Source organism: Coloeus monedula, assembly GCF_965178545.1.
Source record: "Coloeus monedula genome assembly, chromosome: 6".
NCBI lineage: Eukaryota > Metazoa > Chordata > Aves > Passeriformes > Corvidae > Coloeus > Coloeus monedula.
The window spans coordinates 27,434,946-27,455,237 of NC_138786.1; the positions used below are offsets into that span (position 1 = coordinate 27,434,946).

General features: G+C 39.5%; 1 protein-coding gene across 1 annotated transcript in view; it reads right to left on the bottom strand.

The window, feature by feature from the left end:
* Positions 1 to 391: 391 nt before the first annotated feature.
* Positions 392 to 20,292, bottom strand: part of EHD4 (EH domain containing 4) — a gene marked incomplete at its 5' end in the record, with an annotated part of 30,098 nt that continues 10,197 nt past the window's right edge. Inside the window, 4 exons of the mRNA XM_082282930.1 lie at positions 392 to 4,899; positions 7,355 to 7,519; positions 10,354 to 10,766; positions 17,776 to 17,873. Coding sequence (XP_082139056.1) covers positions 4,363 to 4,899; positions 7,355 to 7,519; positions 10,354 to 10,766; positions 17,776 to 17,873 — 1,213 coding nt within the window. The 3' untranslated portion in view covers positions 392 to 4,362. The remainder of the gene's footprint in view (positions 4,900 to 7,354; positions 7,520 to 10,353; positions 10,767 to 17,775; positions 17,874 to 20,292) is intronic.

A 20,292-nucleotide genomic window follows, 5' to 3' on the forward strand; every position in this document is an offset into this window, starting at 1 on the left:
ATTTATTTTCCACACTTGGACTTTACAAAACTTCCACATTTAGGAAGCTCCAAAATTACATTCTGCTATAACATGCTAATTACAGAGAGGTGCTGGAGGTTTGTGCAAGTTTTTTTTAATTCTTTACAGATAAATTTAATTCTGGAATCAAGCCCTGCCACAAGCGGTAATTTCAGCAAGATGTTCAAGGGCACAGAAAAGAAATAGCCAGAACCTATTATGGACACATAAACTGAGGTGGGAAAATCAGCAGCTTGCCAAATAGCTACTCTGCCTATGGACCTTAAGTAGGCAGGATTACAAAATTTGAGTCACTGAAAGATTATCTTCCAGAAAGAAGCAAACAAACCAAAATCTCAGGTAGTTCAATATTAGTTTATTAAATCAGCAATTTTTATCACCGCTTTCTAAAAATGATTACAAAGCATATTAAAATATATTACAGTATCTGCAAAGAATTCACTGTGTAATAAAAGTGCAACAATAATGAACTTACAACTTTGTTTGCCTAGTTGGCCAAACTGAAGCACACTGCACAGATCAAGCCTTTCCTCAAAAATCAGAGTGCCTTTGAAATGAAAACAGTATTTAACAAAAATATTAGAAAATATGAGCATGTGAAATAGAAAATGAAGTTCATGTTCATTCTCTCAGTGCTAAGTTACACATATCCATCAAACTCTGCTTGAAATCCATCAATATAAAGAGCCATCAAAATGAGTGCACATTGTGAAGGGAAGGAAGTGACAAAAAGAAAAAGAGGGTGCATTTCAAGAGCTGGCAATAAACAATGTTGAAAGCCAGGGACCAGATACTTTCTGCTTTGAGACCAGGTTCCACACAAATCCACACCACACCCAACTAACAACTGGGACCTCACCCTGACTTAAAAGTCTTCATGAACTCTCCAGTTTCAAGCTGTCACAGCTTTAAGTCTCTTGGTGTCCTGTATTGTGGTTATGAGTGGTAGTCCCACATTTTCTGCTCCAATCTACAACAAAACCTCGTAATTTCTGAAGGAACAGAACTAGAGTTGCCAACTAAAACTGTGTTGTGGAATAGCTGGAGAAAAGATAAAAAGCAGCAGTTTCTACTTTAGTTTAAGACAGTAGGCTACATCAGTGGGCACAGATTTCACAGGATAAATTACAGACAGCTTTGAACAATCTTGCAGAAAATGTTATTAGCATCCTAGGCATAAAACATTCAATACATCCAACATCTCCACCTCTCTTCAGCTGATATTAGTAACAAACTGAACACCAAAGATTACCTCAGGCTGCTGTTACCAATAACTACTTAGAGCATACTATCATGAGAGAAGGCAATCCTGCTCACTTCTCATGATTTTAGCACATGGATTCACTAACTCCACAGAACATCATCCAAACAGTTGTGTGTGGCTGGTGTAACTAACTGAATGGGCTTGCAGACAGCCAGCAAGGCAAATGGGGGAGGTCCATGGACCTGTGAGGATGCAGTGAGAAGAGATCCCCTTCCCTGGGCAACATCAACCCGCTCCATCAGTTTAGTTGTGCAAGAAGCTGCTGTTTAAAGTTCATATGAAATGTACTTTATTCCTATCATCTAACTGTGATGCTAGTTCACTGTACCACATACCTAGAAATACATTTATTTAGCTGTGGATGCCGACCATGAAACACTTCTATTCCTCCAGACAGCCAGAGAAAATCCACCTCTACTGCTATACATGCTTCATGCATTCATCTTCCAAATTCTACTGGAACACAAAGCAAAATGCTACAATCCCACCTAGACAAAATATTTTAACTTACCAAAATGATGCATTTCAATTTGTCTGCCTTAAGACCGAGTTAACATACTGTCACAGAGACTGAGGAAAAGGCTGTGTTCTGCACTTTACTATCAATAAAACTAGAAAAATAAAACCACCAAAACTATCCTGCTCTTCTCACTGAAGGGGGATATTTCTAATGGCATGGGATCACATGGCTCCAGTATGTCTGGAGCATCATCCCTGGAAGCTACAGTCCACCCCTGTAGCCCTGTGCTACTGCACAGCAAGGTAAGGCAGAGTCAGAAGATCAGCAGCTTCCCAGATCCTCTCAGCTTTGCCTACACTACAGTAGCATTCTTTCTCCTGGTGGCTTTCCTGATTAAGCTAGTCACTAGTACTAAGCTGGACAGTAGTGTATAAAGTGGTGCTGACTGCAGACACTACCCACAAACACACATTACTACTTCTGCAGCCTTTTTTCTTTTCCTTAACACCTGCAATGTCTATAGACTACTTTTTGTTCAATCAAAAATAAATTACATAGAAAATAGTTACTCTGCAGATGTACAGTCACACAGGTAGACTCAGGGTCAAGTTTCACAGCTCTACTAAAGTGCACAGAGGTGCACTAAGGTTAATTTGGCTCCTAATTTAGGTCTAACAGAAATAAAGCTGGTGTGCTTGAATGATAGGAAAAATACCTAAGAATTAAAAAAAAAAAAAAAAATCAAGTCCTCAGAACAATTTAGCTATGCCAGGACATCCTTGATACAGGTCCAGAAACCTGGCAAGGTAAAGGTGGTGTTCTGCCATTACTTAAAATAGAATCACAGTTTTCCCATGGAAGAGCCCTGACAAAGTTCATGGAAATCGCACCTCAGAATAGAACAGATGCAGAAAGATGAGAGGTCCAGAAAGATGTGAAGTATTAAACCTGACAACCTACAAATATATGATTTGAGAAAAGAAGCTGAGGCTTTTCTTAGATCACCCACAGAACTGAAGACAGAAGTGTGACTAAAACCTTAACTGGGAGACAATATCCAAACTATTTCCCTCCCCACCCCCATTGCAAGGACGTTAAAGCACTCTTTGGCTTGCTCTGTCTCAGAAGGCACTACTGCTGCCACTTAATGAGACTTAACAAAAAAGTGCTCAAAACTACAGTACCTTTGATGTGTAGGGTATATCCTATTACAAATGCAATACAAGTCGATTCCTGCTCATACACATAGACCAGAACTGACTACCAAATTTGATTTTAGGAAGAACTGGCCCTCCCTGAAAGACTCAAGTTCACAGGGCCAAAAACTTGCCTTCTTTTAAGGTACTGATAAAAATCAGTTGTAAGCAGACAGTAGGGTCAACTTTGATTGTGTGTTGTTGGAAAATAAATGTTTGCTAAGCATCCATTCTTTTCAAGGATTGTTTTCAATAAGGAGTAATACTTGGAGGGATGAGTCTACCACTTATTAGTCAATGTAACAGTTCCTGTTAGCCTCCCCGTCCTTCAATTCTGCCACCATGGGAACTGAATCTCTCTTTTGTGGTTGTCAGCTACATGTTGGCAAAAGGAAGAGTTAAAAACTTCTCTTAAATATATTATATATTAAAAAATACACAGACATAACTGCATAATTAGCTGTAAATAGAAATTAAATAGCAATAAAAATATCCCAAAACAATTTGATGTGCTTTGAAGAGGTTGATTTTGAGCAACACACCTTTTATGAACAGAAAGTGAGGCTTAATTTCAATGCAAACATGGTTTTTTTAGCTTAAGAAACCATTCTGCTGTCACTCTGAACCATTCAGGAACTCATTGTCTGCAGAGAAGCTAAGCTTAAACCACAAAGAAAACTAAATTCAAGGAACAAAGGAGATCTCAGCTCTTCTAATGATAATACTGAATATATAGTGCTGTGTAAAACTGAAGAAGCTGTTCTTCAGATAAGACACAATGACAGATTGAAAAAATAATTTTAGTATTTTGCAGTTATAGCTAGAATCTTAAGTTTTAAAACAAGTTTGCTCATATTCTGAGCACTTACATGACTCTCCTCATCACTCTTTTTCTAACTCCAATTACATAATAAAATGAACAAAAATAAAATTTCCTTTTATATCAGCCTTTTCTTAGTCTATAGAGATGCTGACATTCACTCAATGGCTTAAGTACATTTTTAGCATCTAAATATTCCTTGCATAGGCAGGTGAATTTAACATTTTGAGCTTCAGTGTGCTATTTAGAATAGTTTGGAGAAGCTTGGGGTTGATAAGTACTTAGGTCTGGTGAAGGTCAGCAATTTTTATGCATGGTCTTTTCTGCTTTATGGTTGTAAAGGCAGTGAGACACGGACACAGGACTACAAAAACATTTTCACCTTATGACAGCTATTATAAGGCACTTGTGATAAGCATGTCTGAGTGAAGGTCAGCAGGGACAGCTACACGAATGTTTCCCTGCTGCCATGCTTACAACTTCAGTAGCTTGCATGAAATGTGCTGTGAGGTTTAAGGATCTAAGCTTCATTTCCAATTTTGGTATTTTCAACACACTTCCTGTGGGATTTTCAAAACCCTCATTCTTCTCCTTTTATTGTTCATTCTGCTGTCTGGAAAGGTTTCCTGTGAGATGGTGGCACCAGGTGGGAAGGTAGCGTGCCAGGCAGTTCATATCCATCCAGTTTAATCTTGATGAGATGTTTTGCTAATGCAAACTCTTCATCATCCAACATCCCATCGCCATCACAGTCTGCAAGTTTCCAGATCTTCCCCAAGACGCTATTGGGTAGTTTAGAAGTCACCATCTCCTTCTTTGCACTAATCCCAGATATTTTGCCATTGATTGGTGACAGAGTGTAGAAAATCTCATCATAAGCAGGTTTATCTTTGGCAACAACCCATTCCTCTTCATCAGCTCCTTCCTTTGCACCTTCCCCATATCCATGGCCAAAAGGTCCTGCCATGGTGCCATCAAATGCTCCACCATGTACCATCTCTGTGGGCATGTTGCTCTCTTCCTGGCTGATCAGGTTCATCAGGGAGGCAATTTTGTTGGCCAGCATGTTATCCACAGCTTCAATTAACTTTGGTTTCAAAGAATGAAATTTAGTGAAGTCACAATTCTCCAACAGCTCCTGTGAATGACGCAGTGACAGCAGTTAAAAACTATTCCAATACATTGAAAAGTTTAAAGAATGGGCTTCAAATTAAAATAATCAAGTAATAATTCAATTAAAATAAGTATCTTTTCAAGCTGTTTCTATAGCTGAAACTCCTCTTGAAGGAGGAATAAAAGGGACACATATGTACCATACAACCAATATGTTTGATCAAACACACTAAGACAATTTTGCAACAGTGTATGAGTTTGACTATTAAATTACAATACAATTTTCAAAATGCAGTGGATTAAACCACAGCAGCTGATGAGTGTTACCCAGCAACATTCCATTTGATGATTTTCTTCCAAATGTCAAAGAAAGCATACAAGTAAGTCCTCAGTCCTGCTAGCACTTGTGCAAGTGTTTAAAGTTCAAAATAAAATCAAATGTTTGCGGACTGATCTGATTCTATAGATTAAACTTCTTGGTTGTGGTTAGGTCAGGAAGAGGTGTCCTTTACCAATGAAGAAATGCTGTGTTTTACAGCAGTGCTGCCAGAACTCATGAAGTCAGATGGTCCCTGCAGAATTTGTGCAGTTTTCATCCTACTAACCTCAACGAGATGTTTACCTAGGTGATATGCATTATTCCAACACAAGCCCAAGCATGTTCTACACCACAGCATTCAAAAATTAAAAATGCTTTAGGCAGTTATTAAATTATTTCTACATGCAAAATGCTTGCCAGGAAGAAAAAGTTACAGTGGAAACTGTTCAAACATCACCACCACCACCACTACCACTTCCCACCTTCTGTAACGTGATGTTAAACTGCTCTAACAAATCCCATTTATCACTGGATAGATGAAGGAGCTGCTCCTATACATATCAAAATGATAACGACATGAACCCAAACCTGGACCATGGGGTAAAAACAGTCAAGCAGCAACTCTGTTCAGGTGACATTTACACACAACCACCTGATTTACAGCACCTGATCAGAATATGTTGTGCAATAAGTCTCAGGAAGCAAAGGTCAACTTGCTATCTGTTTTGGCACAATTTTGTTTTCACACAATTTTGCTCCTCATTACAGAAGTGACTGATTTCTCCTGCACATATTTGCTGCCATCTGCTGCTGAGGCTTAACTGACATGCACTATAAGTTTGGAAGAGTTTCATTCAAATTTTGGCTCAATATTCAAATCTCTCATTCTCTCATTTTGCATCCCAAACAAAAGCAGCAAGGGAAGGAAGAGACAGCTTTTACCACAAAGTCCCCTTTCAAAGCCTAACTCATTAAACCTTTCCAACAATCCTGTCTGTGAAAACTTAGCTAAAATACATCTTGTGCTTCATCTGTGATTTGCTATCTCATGCCAATAGTTGATTCCCAAGTTAAATATTTCAGTTCACGAAAGAAACTTGTGCCTTCCTATAGCTAACCAGCCAATCATCACTCCTGGTGATTAGCCATTCAAGAGTACCACATATACTGCCAGAACGATACGTCTGGAAAACATCCTCCATCCCACTCATGACTAGTCCATGGTCAGAGAAAACTGCACGCTCCTGATCTCTTGTTCTTCAGCTTCCAAGCTGAATTATCTAATTCAGAGGCCACCCAAGAAGCCTATGACCTGAGATCCAAAAATTGCCAATTGAGGCTTGAGTAATAGAGTTGAAATCACTGCTAACACAATATTAGTTGCTTTTCCCTAGGATACTTTCTAAACATCTCAAATCAGAGAACAGAAATAAACAGGCAAGAAAGTGACAGAAAACTGGTTGAAACACTGCAGAAAGTCCAAAAGAGGAAGAGACAAAAGGTATTTAAAAGTTAGTTGTGAGTATAAACCAAGAACTTCTCTCTCTCTCCCTCACAGAATATAATCTTAACAGGACAGGAAAGAAGCAAAAGGCTATTTTCAGAAGCAATAGGTTTTAAGCTGGACTTTTCAAGTAACACATTGCCTTTATTACTCACCAGCTAACAGTACCATTAGAAACAGGAACAGAGTAGAGTAAAAATGAATATCCTTATGAATAAGAATATCTTCACCTACACAAATATTTGATACCATTACAAAAATGATAAATATAACCACATTTAGGATTCAAAACAAGAAGCCCCTTAACCTGTGAGTGCTCACTGCCATTTTATTTGCACAAAGCCTTTAGTACTATCTGCCATAAGGGACCAAGTACTGACTAAAAGGACAGAAGGTCAGATTCCTTATTCCTTATTTTCATATTCTTTATGTAGTCCTGTATCAGTGAACACACACTAAGCAAGTTACCCTTTTTTTTGGTTTGGTCTGTACCACTTCCAAGTCACTCTAATCTCATATCAGACAAATGACTGTCACTTCAACTGCTCTATTGCTGAAGACCCTAAGCTATAACACTGAGATACTCTGCTCTACCTTGTCCAATTTGGCAATCCTGTTACAAAGTTATTTCAGTGGAATGGTAATCTACCATCTTACCTGCATTTTCTTAACTTCAGGGAAGTCGCCTGCTGAGATATGGTATTCCCTTTGCAGCTGGATGTAGATCTCTGGCAATTTGTTGATCAGTTCTTTCTTCTTGCTCTCTTTTCCAAATACAGAGGGCATCTCTTTTTTCAGATAGCTGATGATATAAGCATGAACCTGAAAAGAAGCAAAACTGAAATCAAAACTACTGTTTACTGACACTTAACAGCAGTGTTCCTCACCTAGGTCATAAAAAGAAACAGAAATACGTTTCCCTAAGGAAAAGATATTATCAACTACTGTTTCTGGAACTTTGTGTTTACACGAACAGTTAGGTATCAGTTAGTTATTATTAGCTTTTGCTGCTTTCAGTATTCCTTTGAGGGGCAGAGAGAAAGGAAACACATTTCATAGAAATACAGATGCACACTTGCATTTTTAAGGAGAAGCCTGGTACAGCGTTCTATGAGTACCAACAGCAAGAGAAAAAGCAAGACCCCAAGCCCACGTCCTGACACAAAACACAGAGCTCCAGCCATACTGGTCCATCCATATGATTTGTAACTCATTTGCCTCACCAACCACTGTGGGAATCAATGGGATAATTCCTCCAATAATCTAAGTATGCTAAGTGGCAGGGCTATCTATTTGAAGTGACATTGCATTCCTACCTATTTACTCACTGGAAAGTGAGTACCTGTAGTCTATATGCAGCCACCTATGCAGATGACAGAGCAGCCAGTTCCAATAGGAACAGCATGCCATGGCTGCCTTGTGAAGCCTTAGGGAGAGAGGTAAAGCCTTTTCAGCTTATAAGGAAAGACATTAATTTAGGATGACAAGTCTTTAAACACACTGGTTCTTGCATTGCCATCAAAATATCCATCCTGCCAACGCCACCTTCCTTATGCCTTTATTCTGAACCATTCATCTCTTCCCCCTTGCTACTCTCCCATCACCTTTCCCCACCAAAAGGATTTGCTTGGCCACAGAGCAAGTGATCAGGTCCTGAACAGAAACAGTGGCTGCACTTCCTAACTGAGGTCAGTTCACTTATCCAGCTCATTGTGTGGACATTGATACTCTTTTTGCACACAAGAGGGAAGGCACCAGGGCAGCCGCCTTTTAGAAGTAATGCATGGCTATCACAACTTGATGTTATCAAACTGCTGTCCTCAGCTCTGACCTAGCCAGGACCATGGCAGACAAATGACCCCCACAACAGGATGTCTTTACAGAACTCAGGTCCTTGTTCATTTAAAAAGAATGCAGCTGTCCACAAAACAGAAGTTACAATTTTCACACACACAGAAAAAAGGAGTTAAAAATTAGGTATGTTGAGCAATAAACAGGTGAAATTTTGAAGACTGGGGGAAGACAAACTACCATTAAAAAGCATCAGTAAAACAAGTTACTGCTTTGGTGTGGTGCAAGTATAATACTTAATACCTACCAAACCATGACAAATGTGTATTATAGCATTCTATACAAACGTTGCACAACCTACACACAGCAATTGCTTTCACATTAATTTCCTTACTTATAAAGAAGGAAACTGAGAAAAAAAATCTTTGCTTTTAAAGGAGAGATGATGTAACCAGTTTTTATGTGCAAATCTTAAGTTCACAACTTTCACACAACAATACTTCCTTATATCTAAAAAGAGTGTATGCATTTTAATTGCAAATAAATTTACATTTCTATAGAGGAGAAAAAAACTCGAGCATAAAGAAGCATAAACCCATGACATTTTCTAAGAGTATAGATATGAGTCTTTCTCCGAAATTACAGAATGGATTCAATAATGGTATTTTTAAGAGAGTTTATAAATAATTGTAAGTAATTTTATGGATCTTATGTCTAAAATAATACTTCTATCAAACCCAGAAAAGTATGTTTATAATTCACAAGCGTTAACAGTTTCACATGTGTATTCTAAGTGGCCTAAGGTCTGCCAGTATGCACATGTGTTTCTTGTAGATAAGAACAGTCCCCATCTTCAAAATGGTATAGTGAGTCACAGGACTTATGAGGAAAAAAAAGAAAAAAGCCTAATGCCCAAATTTGACAGCATGTTAAGACTTTGTGTTTGTTTGTAGTTACTGTAAATGCTTTAGAAGAGATTAAGAAGAGGGTAGCACAGAAAAAGAGGATAAAAGAAAGCCCCCATGCAATGCTGTAAAAAGTGATCTTTGACTGTCAGTACTTTGAGATCAGTTTGGAAGGCAGAAAGATGACACTGGATTACATTGCTGCTTTCCTGCAGATAAACAGTTTATTCCCCTTCTGTGACTAACGTATCCCTAAGAGCACTGAGTTCTGTATTTACAGAATGGATAAAGATCCATTTTTACTTTACATTTCATAGAAATATCTAAAAATTATTCAACTGACATTCCTTCAATGCCAAAACGATTGTAACAACTGAAAACAAAATGCTGTGAACACTTACAAAACAGACTGGATTTGAGGTTGCTCTGGGATCAGAGCAACATCTAACACAACATCTTTGTGATTTTAACTGGAATTTTCAAAGAAGCAACTTCTACAGGGTGCCCTAAAGCTCAGACCACAAAAAACTCCCAAAGAGCCCCTCCCACTCCCCCCTTCAAACTCAAAAAAAAAACCCACCAAAAAAAACCCCCAGAAGTCTATCTTCATATTCAGAAAGTTAAATAAGCCAACATAGGAAGTTGTACACATCCCCAAACAACTACTCATATACCAATGGAATTGCAAGTCCTCTTCATTTTTGATTAGAAGTTCACACTAAAATGTGTTTCAAGGCAAATGCACTTTGTCTGATAACTGCACAGGAAATTAGAATTCCTGTCTGCTACCAATAGCTTTCACCCCAAATGGCTATCTTTTCCTTGAAAAAGTTACAATTCAATCCATTTGCTAAAAAGACACAGTTTATAGCAAGAGAAAAATTGGGAAGGGTGAGAAAGGACACACTGAAAGAGCAGCAGACACTGCTCATTCAATTTTATTTTCTTATCTTTTCTTACCTTTGCAAGTCTTGCCCTTTTAATGAGATCATTGAGCTTCCTCACAGCAGCCTTCTGCGGGAGACTCTGGATATCCTTGAAAAGATCCTGTGCCTCGGCTTCAAAGAGTCTTCGGTTGTCTGTGTTTCGGAGAGGATGGGCCCAGAAGGAGCCAATGTAGACCCGCAGGACCTCTGGCGTGTCAATCACCTTTCCCAAGGACCACATGAGTGCACCATAGACCCTCATCAGCTGCTGTGTGTCCACCTGGTCAGCCTTATTAAGCACCACTCGAATCTTGTCGTCCTGGCCCCGGAATGACTTAATAGCCTCTGAAAACTCATCAGATATATCCAGTTTATGGGCATCAAAAAGGAGGATGATTCGGTCGACCCTCTCAGCAAACCACTGGAGGACTTGGCAGAAGTCGTAGCCTGAAGGAAGAACACACTGTTACAGTCTTACCATTCAGAAACCTGAATCTTTGAGAGGGTAGGGCTGGGGATAGAGAACAAGGAGGTAATTGCCTCTATCTGGGGGCAAAGAGGAGATTGATCACTCAGAGGACAGTATCTGTGGACACTGAGGTCAGGAAAACCGTATCCTGCATTTCCTTAGACCAGTCTCACTATCAACATCTTTTGTTTTTTATCACTGCCCTTTTTTCTGTCTCACATCTACATTTGTCTCTTCCCAGGAGTCTGGTTCCAGCACAGCACCCAAGCTAACCAGGACTGTGGGGCTCTGATCACAATCTCTCTTCATCACTGCTAATATTGGTCACTTCTGTAGCACTGCTTATCTGAATTAACAAGGAAAATGGTGCAGGTGCAGCATTCCAGTGAAAGTCAGCAACCAGAAATATTTGGATTTTAAAACCATTTTCAAACTCATCTCTCCTTATCTTGGAACACTTGCTGTTATTTCTGCCACAGCAGACTCAGAAGTACAATTTACAAGTAATGTGACTGCACTGCTGATGGTTTTGAGGACATGGCAGGTTACAGAACATGAGCAGTGACCTTTCTGATTGACTGAAACAAGCTTTATCATGTTCTGAAGGAAAGCCTATTCCTAGCACCTGTCTAAATGCTTTTACAGGTTCAGATGCTACCTAATCCACACAACAAACAGTATCCAGGAACTCCTCATTCAGAAGTGACACATCTAATCCACAGAGTAACCACTGGCTTTGGGCTTGGCGTGGCTGTGACTCATCTAGTATGAGTAAGGAACAGCAAAGTATGTACTGGGAGCTGATATCCCACCCCTCCTCTTCCTCTCAGAAACAGATCAGACCTGAAAGAGGGAGCAGTCACAATTCAAAGACTGGTATAAAGTAATACACACAGAATCAACAATTTAATATATCCCAGCAGCATATATTTAAATGCCAACAGCAAAGAAAGCTCAGTTACCACCACTAAGCTGTCCACAGTGTCTTTGATTATTTCTCAGCTGTGCAAGATAAATCTTTAAATCTCCAATCCTCCAAACAAGAAAACCCAATTAGATTACTCATACAAGAAACGAACATTTCATACACCTACTCCAGATACAACCAAAAAACCCCTCACCACTCCTCATTCTCCCTAGCATCTTTTAACCAGTGTAAATAAAAGGGTGTAGGAGGGAACATTGTAAAGTTGCTTAGCTTTTCTTAATGCTGGTTCAGTCAAGTCATTATTCATTATACCTTCAAGTTGCTGGTCTTCAACAGGGAAGCCAAAAGCAAATCAGCTGGTTGTTTGCTTGCATTTTTTTTTTCTTTTCCAGTAGAACCTGACTGGTGCCAACATCAAGAAAAGCAGGCATACATGAAAGTAACAAGAAAAACAACCCTCCAGATTTGTCATGGAACATACTTGTGCATGTTTAGCAACATGGGAAATAACTCAGTCTTAAACCTTTTGTTTAAAAATTACAAATAGCATATGATACTAAATCCAGAAATTCTAGTTAAAAGTAAGAAAATATCTCCAATTACCTGCCTCCCTCCCCCCCCAAAAAAACAAAACCAGTCATAAAACGCCGCTAAAATTCCAGCAGAGACACATCAAACTGAAAGGAGGGAGTATGTTAAAAAGCTGATAATGCTGCTCTGAGGCTTTCATAAATTCTTTCCTGTGACCAGCTCCTGAAGGGCTGGATGTGAGATGCAATGTGAGGGGACAAGGAGGGAAGCTGCACAGAACATCTCTGGAAGAGAAGTCTTCTCACTTTACCCTAAAAATCTAATCAAAATCAGTATGAGTAATTTATAAAAATTTAGCAAGAAAGAAAGGGAGAAGTAAGATCTCCAATGTCATTTGCATGTCACAGCATAGTTGCAACAGGGCACTAATACTGAGCTACAAAACAGCCTGTTCTGATTTCATTCAAATAAAAGGAAATATGGTCAAAATTAAATAAAATTGCAAATTGAAGCAGATTAAATTTTACTAAGTTTTTACACAAATGGCTATGTAACAAGGTGACTTAAAAGTTGGGTTACATAAGCATATAAGTTCCCACCACACTTCTGGACTGTGAACTGAAAAAACAACTGTACAGCCAATAAGTGTATAATCAAATGAATTTCTTTTAAACGTCCATTAAATATTAATGAAGCATTTGCTTTGAGATAGAACAGTCTGCTTGTTAAAAATGGCTAAGAAAGACTTAAAAAATCTGAAAATATATTGATTTTAATGAAAATTTGTCATCAGAAGTGAACCTCATTTATCTACCTGTTCAGCAGTTTTCCATTAGAGTGTATCTGAACTACAGAGAAGTAATATATGGTTAAGTATTTCCATACAGGTGTACGGATCAGGCCTTTCCAAGTTGAGCAGTACTAGGTCAACACTGATCAGATTGGAAAACTTGACCAAAAACGTTTTGGTGCTGATATTTCTCAGCCTCTGGTTGCTCTAACTGCTATTTTTTCAAAATTTTTCAAAGGTTTGTTCCCAATGACTGATGTCAACAACCATATCTAGAGAGAAGACCTCTGCGTCACCAGGTGCAACACCTACTGGCAAATGTGTATTAGAAAGTCACAAGTCACCCTTGTACCCAGCTAAGGGACACTGCAGCACTACAGAGCTCTTGACTTTGCCCCAGGCTGTGGGCAGGGAGTGAGCTGGTGCCTCTGGCAGAGGTGTAACTGTTGGGCACCCGTAATGGGCTGAGCAGAGACCACAGAGGAGAACAAACTGAAACAGTGCAGAAGAGATGAAAAAGTTGGACAAGAAACTGCTCATGGTTACCAGCCTTGGAAACACTGATCATGAGCTATCATGTGTAAGCAGCACAGAGCAAAGCATCAGCCCTGTGCCTGGCAGCCACCAGCCATACTCAAAGACACAGCCTGCAGTCATACAGTATGAGCACTGGCCAGTGGTCTGTGCCAGTCAGTGACACAGACTTAAACAAATGGTAGTCTTTCCCTGTGGGCCCAAGGAAAATAATTTCTGACTTGCCCTAATATCTTCCAAAGCTTTTGCAATTCTGAAAACAATTAGGGAGGCTTGATGGGCTCCACCCATCCTCTTTTAGCACAGACAGGCAGAGTGCCCAGTTCTTACACCCCTGGCGCTGATGACACTGGCACAGCAGCAGAGAGATACCTCTCAGGTGAGTGCTGCAATGAGGAGCCTCTAGGCTCAGGGAACAGCACCCACTTAAAAGGTCAATCAGGTGTGTGCAGGGTGCTGGAGCACTCCCATCTGCCACTGTTGTCTTAGCACCACACAACCAAGGCTGCAACACAACTTGGACATGAACGAGTGCAGCCTTTCTTCCCTGCCCAATCTGGTGTTCTTCTAATGCCTTCTAAATGCTTCTAATGTTCTTCTAAATGAGCTTCTAAACATCCTACTCTTTCAAACAGAGCTCAGTCACATACAGAAAGATGAACCTTCTGCTATCAGGAGTGCAAGTTTCCGGTTCTATTAATGAAAGCCTGTCTCACTCCAGCACTCCTGGATAACAATCTTAATACACTCCTGTTGGTGGACTAATAAGGAGAATGTACAATATCGCACTGCAAGGGAAAGCCTGGCACAAGGCTGCAAATATATACCACTTTACTTAATCCATAACTACATTTTTACAAGCAAATTGAACTGAGAAAATGAACTGTATTTAAGTAACTCCAGTTTTAAACAATACAAATTAACTAATATCCATTTTCCCCAGAACTCTTTCCCCATACTTTTTGAAACACTTGCCTTCACACCACTCAATCATAAACTAAACACCCCCTCCCCACATCCTGCCAGACACTCATTTTTCCTTCCAAATATTGCAGACCACACAGACACTGCTGTCTGCCAAGGGCGCTGTGAACATCACCAGTGATGCTGGAGAAGTGGCACAGGGACAGGCATTGTCTGGCCAGGGGACAATGCTGGCACACGTCTGTACATTCTCCTCCAGCCACTTACACAGACCCCAAACTGACAGGCAGGAAGCTTCTGGCACATCCTCCTGCCGACAACGGGAGCGGGAAAGGTGTGTCTTGAGACATCTCTGAATGTCGCACTCTGTGTATATTTTTGACCCTTCAAGCAATCAGCTCCTTCATCTGTGACCTGGACGCTTTCCAGAGCTAAAAATAGAGCATGCTGGGAAATGGTGCATGTTCTGTAATTTTATATAGTCCCTTTATGGTTTTCCTGTGTGTTAAAATGAGAGTTAACATTTGAGTCCTCTCATGGTCTCAGAAGGCTTCAATTTACTCCTAGTGATACCTGTCAAATTTGAATATTATACAGATGTTACATTCATTCATAGGTAAATTATTAAGCAGTAGCTAGTGAGAAGATGGGAAAAAACACCACCAACAAAGAGACAAGGTCTTACACCAGGGCCCTGTAATGTTATACTTCCATCAAACATTTTTAAATAAGAAAAGCTGCAGCTTACCAATGTTACACACAAGCTAAACTTTTAGAAAGCAGAACCCTCTCTGACAGAGACACATTTAGGAACAGCAGAAAATACCTTGTACAATCCTGCTTACATTTGCACACAATAATTCAGAAAGCCAACAAAGCAACTCAAACTGCAAAAGGTGCTAAATTAGACTTATAGCATAAATATGTTTAAGTCAGAGTGACCCTTTCAGGAAGCGGGTCAGATAAACCTTGCTGTGTGCAGCATCACAGGACAAGTCAAGTTTGTGCTCCACAAAACCACCTATATGCAAATGCATAAGCAGCCCAAACGCCATTTACAGGAAATGTATCTGACTATGCAGTATTTCAGCCAAAGGTAGTGTAGTATTTCCTAATCATGATAGTGTGGAATAGGTACATGCAATAAATCCATAGTCATTGTAGATAATTTCATGTATGCGGATACCTAAGTATATGAAACCTTTATTTAACCTGCCCTGAAAGCCTGGAACACTGAGAGAATAGTGTTCTAAAGCCAACTCCCAAAACCTCATATTTGGTACAACCACACTGATTAAACCCAACAGCATACAGGAGAATCACACTTTGATAAAAGAATTACAACAAGTGACACATTCAAGACAATCTTTAACACAGAAAAAAAATTCATGAAATGCAATCTAATCAAGTTAAAGCCCATGAAACAGGTAAGAGTTTAAGGTTATCACTGAGCCATGTGAAATTAGGTGAAAGTCTATCATATCAAAGGGCAGGCCAGCAAGGCTGTAACAATTGATAAGGCACATAACATCAAGACAAGGAGTTTCTGAACAATAAGGGAGCAAGAGCCACGTTTTGTTAAACCACAGGAGCAATTCTAGATGGTAGTGAAGAGCCATGGTCCTTCAGGCAACACAGGACTACCACTGAAACATAACCTGGCGAGAAACACAACTCTGTCTTGTGCTTGGAAGTCTGAGACTCCCACAGCATTCCCTAATGGTATTGAATTGGTTACACAGTTGCTCACTTTTTCAGTGGCATATTAATATTATACTCTAGTTTTCTGCCTATTTCATGTTCCCTTCCACACTGTTACAAACGTGGCAACAGATACTTGAATGCTGCCAAACATAATTTTCTCTTGATTTAACAAGCAAAGAAGGGGTAAGATGCCTAGTTTTAACTTGAGGAGGAAAAAGGGAGCTGGAATCTGCAATGGAGAAGCAGACCACTGCTCATTTTATCAGACTGTGAAAACTGGGACCTAAATATTTTGTGGGCATTTTATGAAAAGATTTTTTCAGGACTAAAAATCATTAATTATACACTTTTTTTTTCTGTCTAAAATAAGAGTGCCAACAGGCAGTATTTGTTTTATTTCTGGTTTCACCACATTCCAGCCTTTGCTTGTAGAGACATAGAGCTCTCATGCTGCTCATCTCTACTATTTCACCAACACATCACATAAAGGAAAGTTGAGCACTCTGCCCATGATGAATGCTTTACATGACTGAGTAATAAAGAGGACAAAACATCACTGAACAAAGAAACCAGAAGCATCTGGTAGAGCAGTTTACTAAGTAATCATAATTTAGATTACAGTCCTAAGAAGTTAGTCCCTTATTCTGTCAGTTTATTGTAAAGCCAAGACTATCACTGCATAGCTGCCACATATTGTGCTTGTACCAGGACTTCCTCAAAAAATCCCAGGTGTGATATGTTAAAGAATTGTTTATTTCCTCTGACAGAGGCAAGAAACACAAGTTTCCACTTCTTAAGCAAAGGTCTGAAAACAGAGGGCAGCATAAGCCACACCCTGCATCACCACCATTTACAACTCCACAGAAAAGTGACATGCACTTAAATACAGTTGAAGACTGCAAGGAAGAAAGTTGTTTACATTACACTGTTCTGTTTAAATAGTTTCTCAAGACAGGCTAATGTTTAAAACAGCTTATAAACAGTGTTCAGGTCTCTGCAGAATTTTCATCGTATTAATATTCTCATTCGCTCTTCCTCCTTCTACCATTTGACTTCCTCTTTTGACTGAATTACATTATGGCATGACCGAACAATCTTAAGAAACAACTCTAGCAGCTGTCCCCAAAATAAACCCACATTATTTATAGCCCCACCCCCGAATTTTTTAGACATGACCAACCTATAACTACTATAAAACATTTCTTCATTCATGAACTTCAATGGTATATAGGAGTCATTAATGCTTCACGGAAAGCAATTAAAATGATGAAAATAAGGCTTTTTCTCAGGAGTGACAAAGCACTAATTAGTCAACAGACCATGAAACTGTAGCCATTTGCAGCCACAGCAGCAGGATGACAGAAATACCAACCCCCACCAGCTTTCAAGAGAAAAAATTCCAAACCCTACATCCAGCCATAAAATATGGGTTGTACAGGGCTTGCAGTAAGAAACTGTGGAACAGATCACCATACAGTATCACTAAAACAGGCTCCCTAAAGATTAGGATACTAATTTGTCCAGTAGAGCAGAAAAAATTTAGTAAGCTTGGTTATTGTAAAGCTCTGCAACTCACCTCTGCTGATGCGTTGCTTCTCTCCAGAGAGAATGCCAGGGCTGTCAATGATACTGATGCTCTTCAGGACCTCGTTTGGTAGCTGAGAACACATGAACCTGCAGGAAAGGAGGGAAAAACCCATTCAAAATAGCTCTTGCTCACATACAGATTGTTGCTTGAGCGCTCCCCATTATATACCTGATTTTAGAAAGACTCAAGTGAGATTCAAAAATGTTGCTGAATCCTGACAAACCTCTATGTTTGGCAACCATACATGTTTAAAAAAAAATAAAAAGAGTGTGTCAAAAAAGAAAACACAGGGAAACATTGTAAAACTCTATGTCTAAGTGCTGATAAGACTCTGAATTTTACAAGAGCTGACAACTTGGGCCTTAAATGCAACATTAAAAAGACTCCATCAAACCAGCATTTTGCTAGGACCAAAATAAGTACACACAAGAGAAAATTCTTCATGTATTCCAGCTTATGCCCAAACTCAAAGACTGAAAAGGGGAGCACGCAGAAAGCCATACTGACAGTATGTTTATGTTCCAGTCCCTGCCATATCTCCCCCTTGCCTGATCCAGCAGTGTTTGAGTGATTCCTACTCCCTAACCCACCACCCTCCTCAGCTGGGGCACCAGTGAAAAACACCAGTATTTCTCCCACAAACCCAGCCAAAACTATCACGCTGCCAGAATCAGGAGCTCAAATTACACACAGTATGCTCTAAACAATAACCTCCTGCCTCTGCAACAGGAGACAAGTTCAATGGTGGTATTATGGAAAAATAAATAATTCACAAGGTCTCAGAGCTGCGCAGAACACTTGGTGCGTTACATGCAAGCTACTCTGATGCTTCTGGGATAGTTCATGACTGAAGAGCTTCACTGCCCTTCATCATAACCTGCCTTTAAGAGACTTGCATAAGAGTTTAATCTTCTTATCAGGGAGCAGCTGAAGATACTAATGAGCACAGAGAGTAACCCACCCTCCTCCTGCAAGGCCACCCCACACAGGGTTAAGCTGCAGCCTCAGGCTCTAAGATGGGGCTGCCCTACATCAACCTATGGGTTCACAAAGCACACTTCCTTGAAACACAGGGTATCACAGCAAATTGTAGCTGTGACAAGGTCAAACAAGACCTTTAAGGCCAAAGATGATCTGAGTGAGGAAGAGTTCAGCCAGTCAAACATCAGATAAAAAATGCAAACTATATCAAAATCTAGATGATATTTTATACAATATAAATTATTCAAAGGAAATTGGGATGAAAAGAAGTCCTAACACCTCACTTCACCTTGTTCTTCAAGAGACCTTGTAGCAATGAGCCTTTAACAAAAGCACACCGTGTCCCTTCTTGGATGAAACAGAAATGGCAGCATCATCTACGCCTCTCTCTGAAACCCAAGAGGGCATAAGGAAACAGCAGCCACCTAAGCCTGATAGAATCTTAGGGTATGTAAAACATAATGTAAAATGTTTTAGTAGGACACCAGCTATAGAAAATACCTCATACCTTAAGGAAACTCTTCCATTAGAGCTAATTTCCTCCTAGCTTGAGAAATACTTTTGAAAGAGCAGTGAGGTACTCTTTGAGAAAATTACATTATTTGAACTTGCCAAAACCTAAAGGCAGTGCTATATCAAAGCAAACACATTATGTGGAAGCATAGTGGATGTGCATAAGTGACAAAGAAAATACATTTAATCACATGAACTGTTACAAAAATACATACATCACTAGTATGTACAGCATGAAGTTGCTTTCATAAATTTGGAAGTGTGAAGACTAAATTTTCATTTATATTTTTTCTTATCACTCTCATTCAACCTTAGAAAGCCCAGTGCTTGTTCAGTATCACCAAGATGTTTCTAGACCTATTTTATGGGAAGAAAGGCACTGTTATGCCAGCAGAACAACACAGCAGTGTCGTGACGCAGGCACCACCCAAACTGGGACAGCTGGAAAAGACCATGCAAGAAAATAGAGAACTACAGGCCTAGAAATGTAGACACTGCCATCTTTGCAGAGTCATTAGTGGCAATGGAGGGGAAAAAAGTACATGGTAAACACATGTGAAATAGAAGCATGAACTCAGAATTAACTGGCTGTTAACTTTTACAGTACGCCTTTAAGACAAAGCTGACAGATGGGTTAAAAATCTTACTTCAAACTAATATTTCAGACAACTTAAAACTGTAATGATAGTGGTATTTAAATATCTCTTTTCAACACTGAGACTTATTTCTTAACATCTCACTTCATGCAGGTCATGACAGTGCTGCATCATAAAAAACAGAACTATATACTATCCACCCAAATGACAAACAGACTTAAACCAAAAAAAAGTGTTACAAAAACAGTTGTATGAATGAGATGACTGTAATTGCTTATGACACATGAGAATAGACCAGGACCATGCATTTTTTCTCAGTAGCACTAATTCATTTACATGCTTTTCTGGTATAATGCAATATTCTTCCCTCACCAGCACCCATGGGCACACTAGGTCCTGTCTCCCTTCCCTTTCC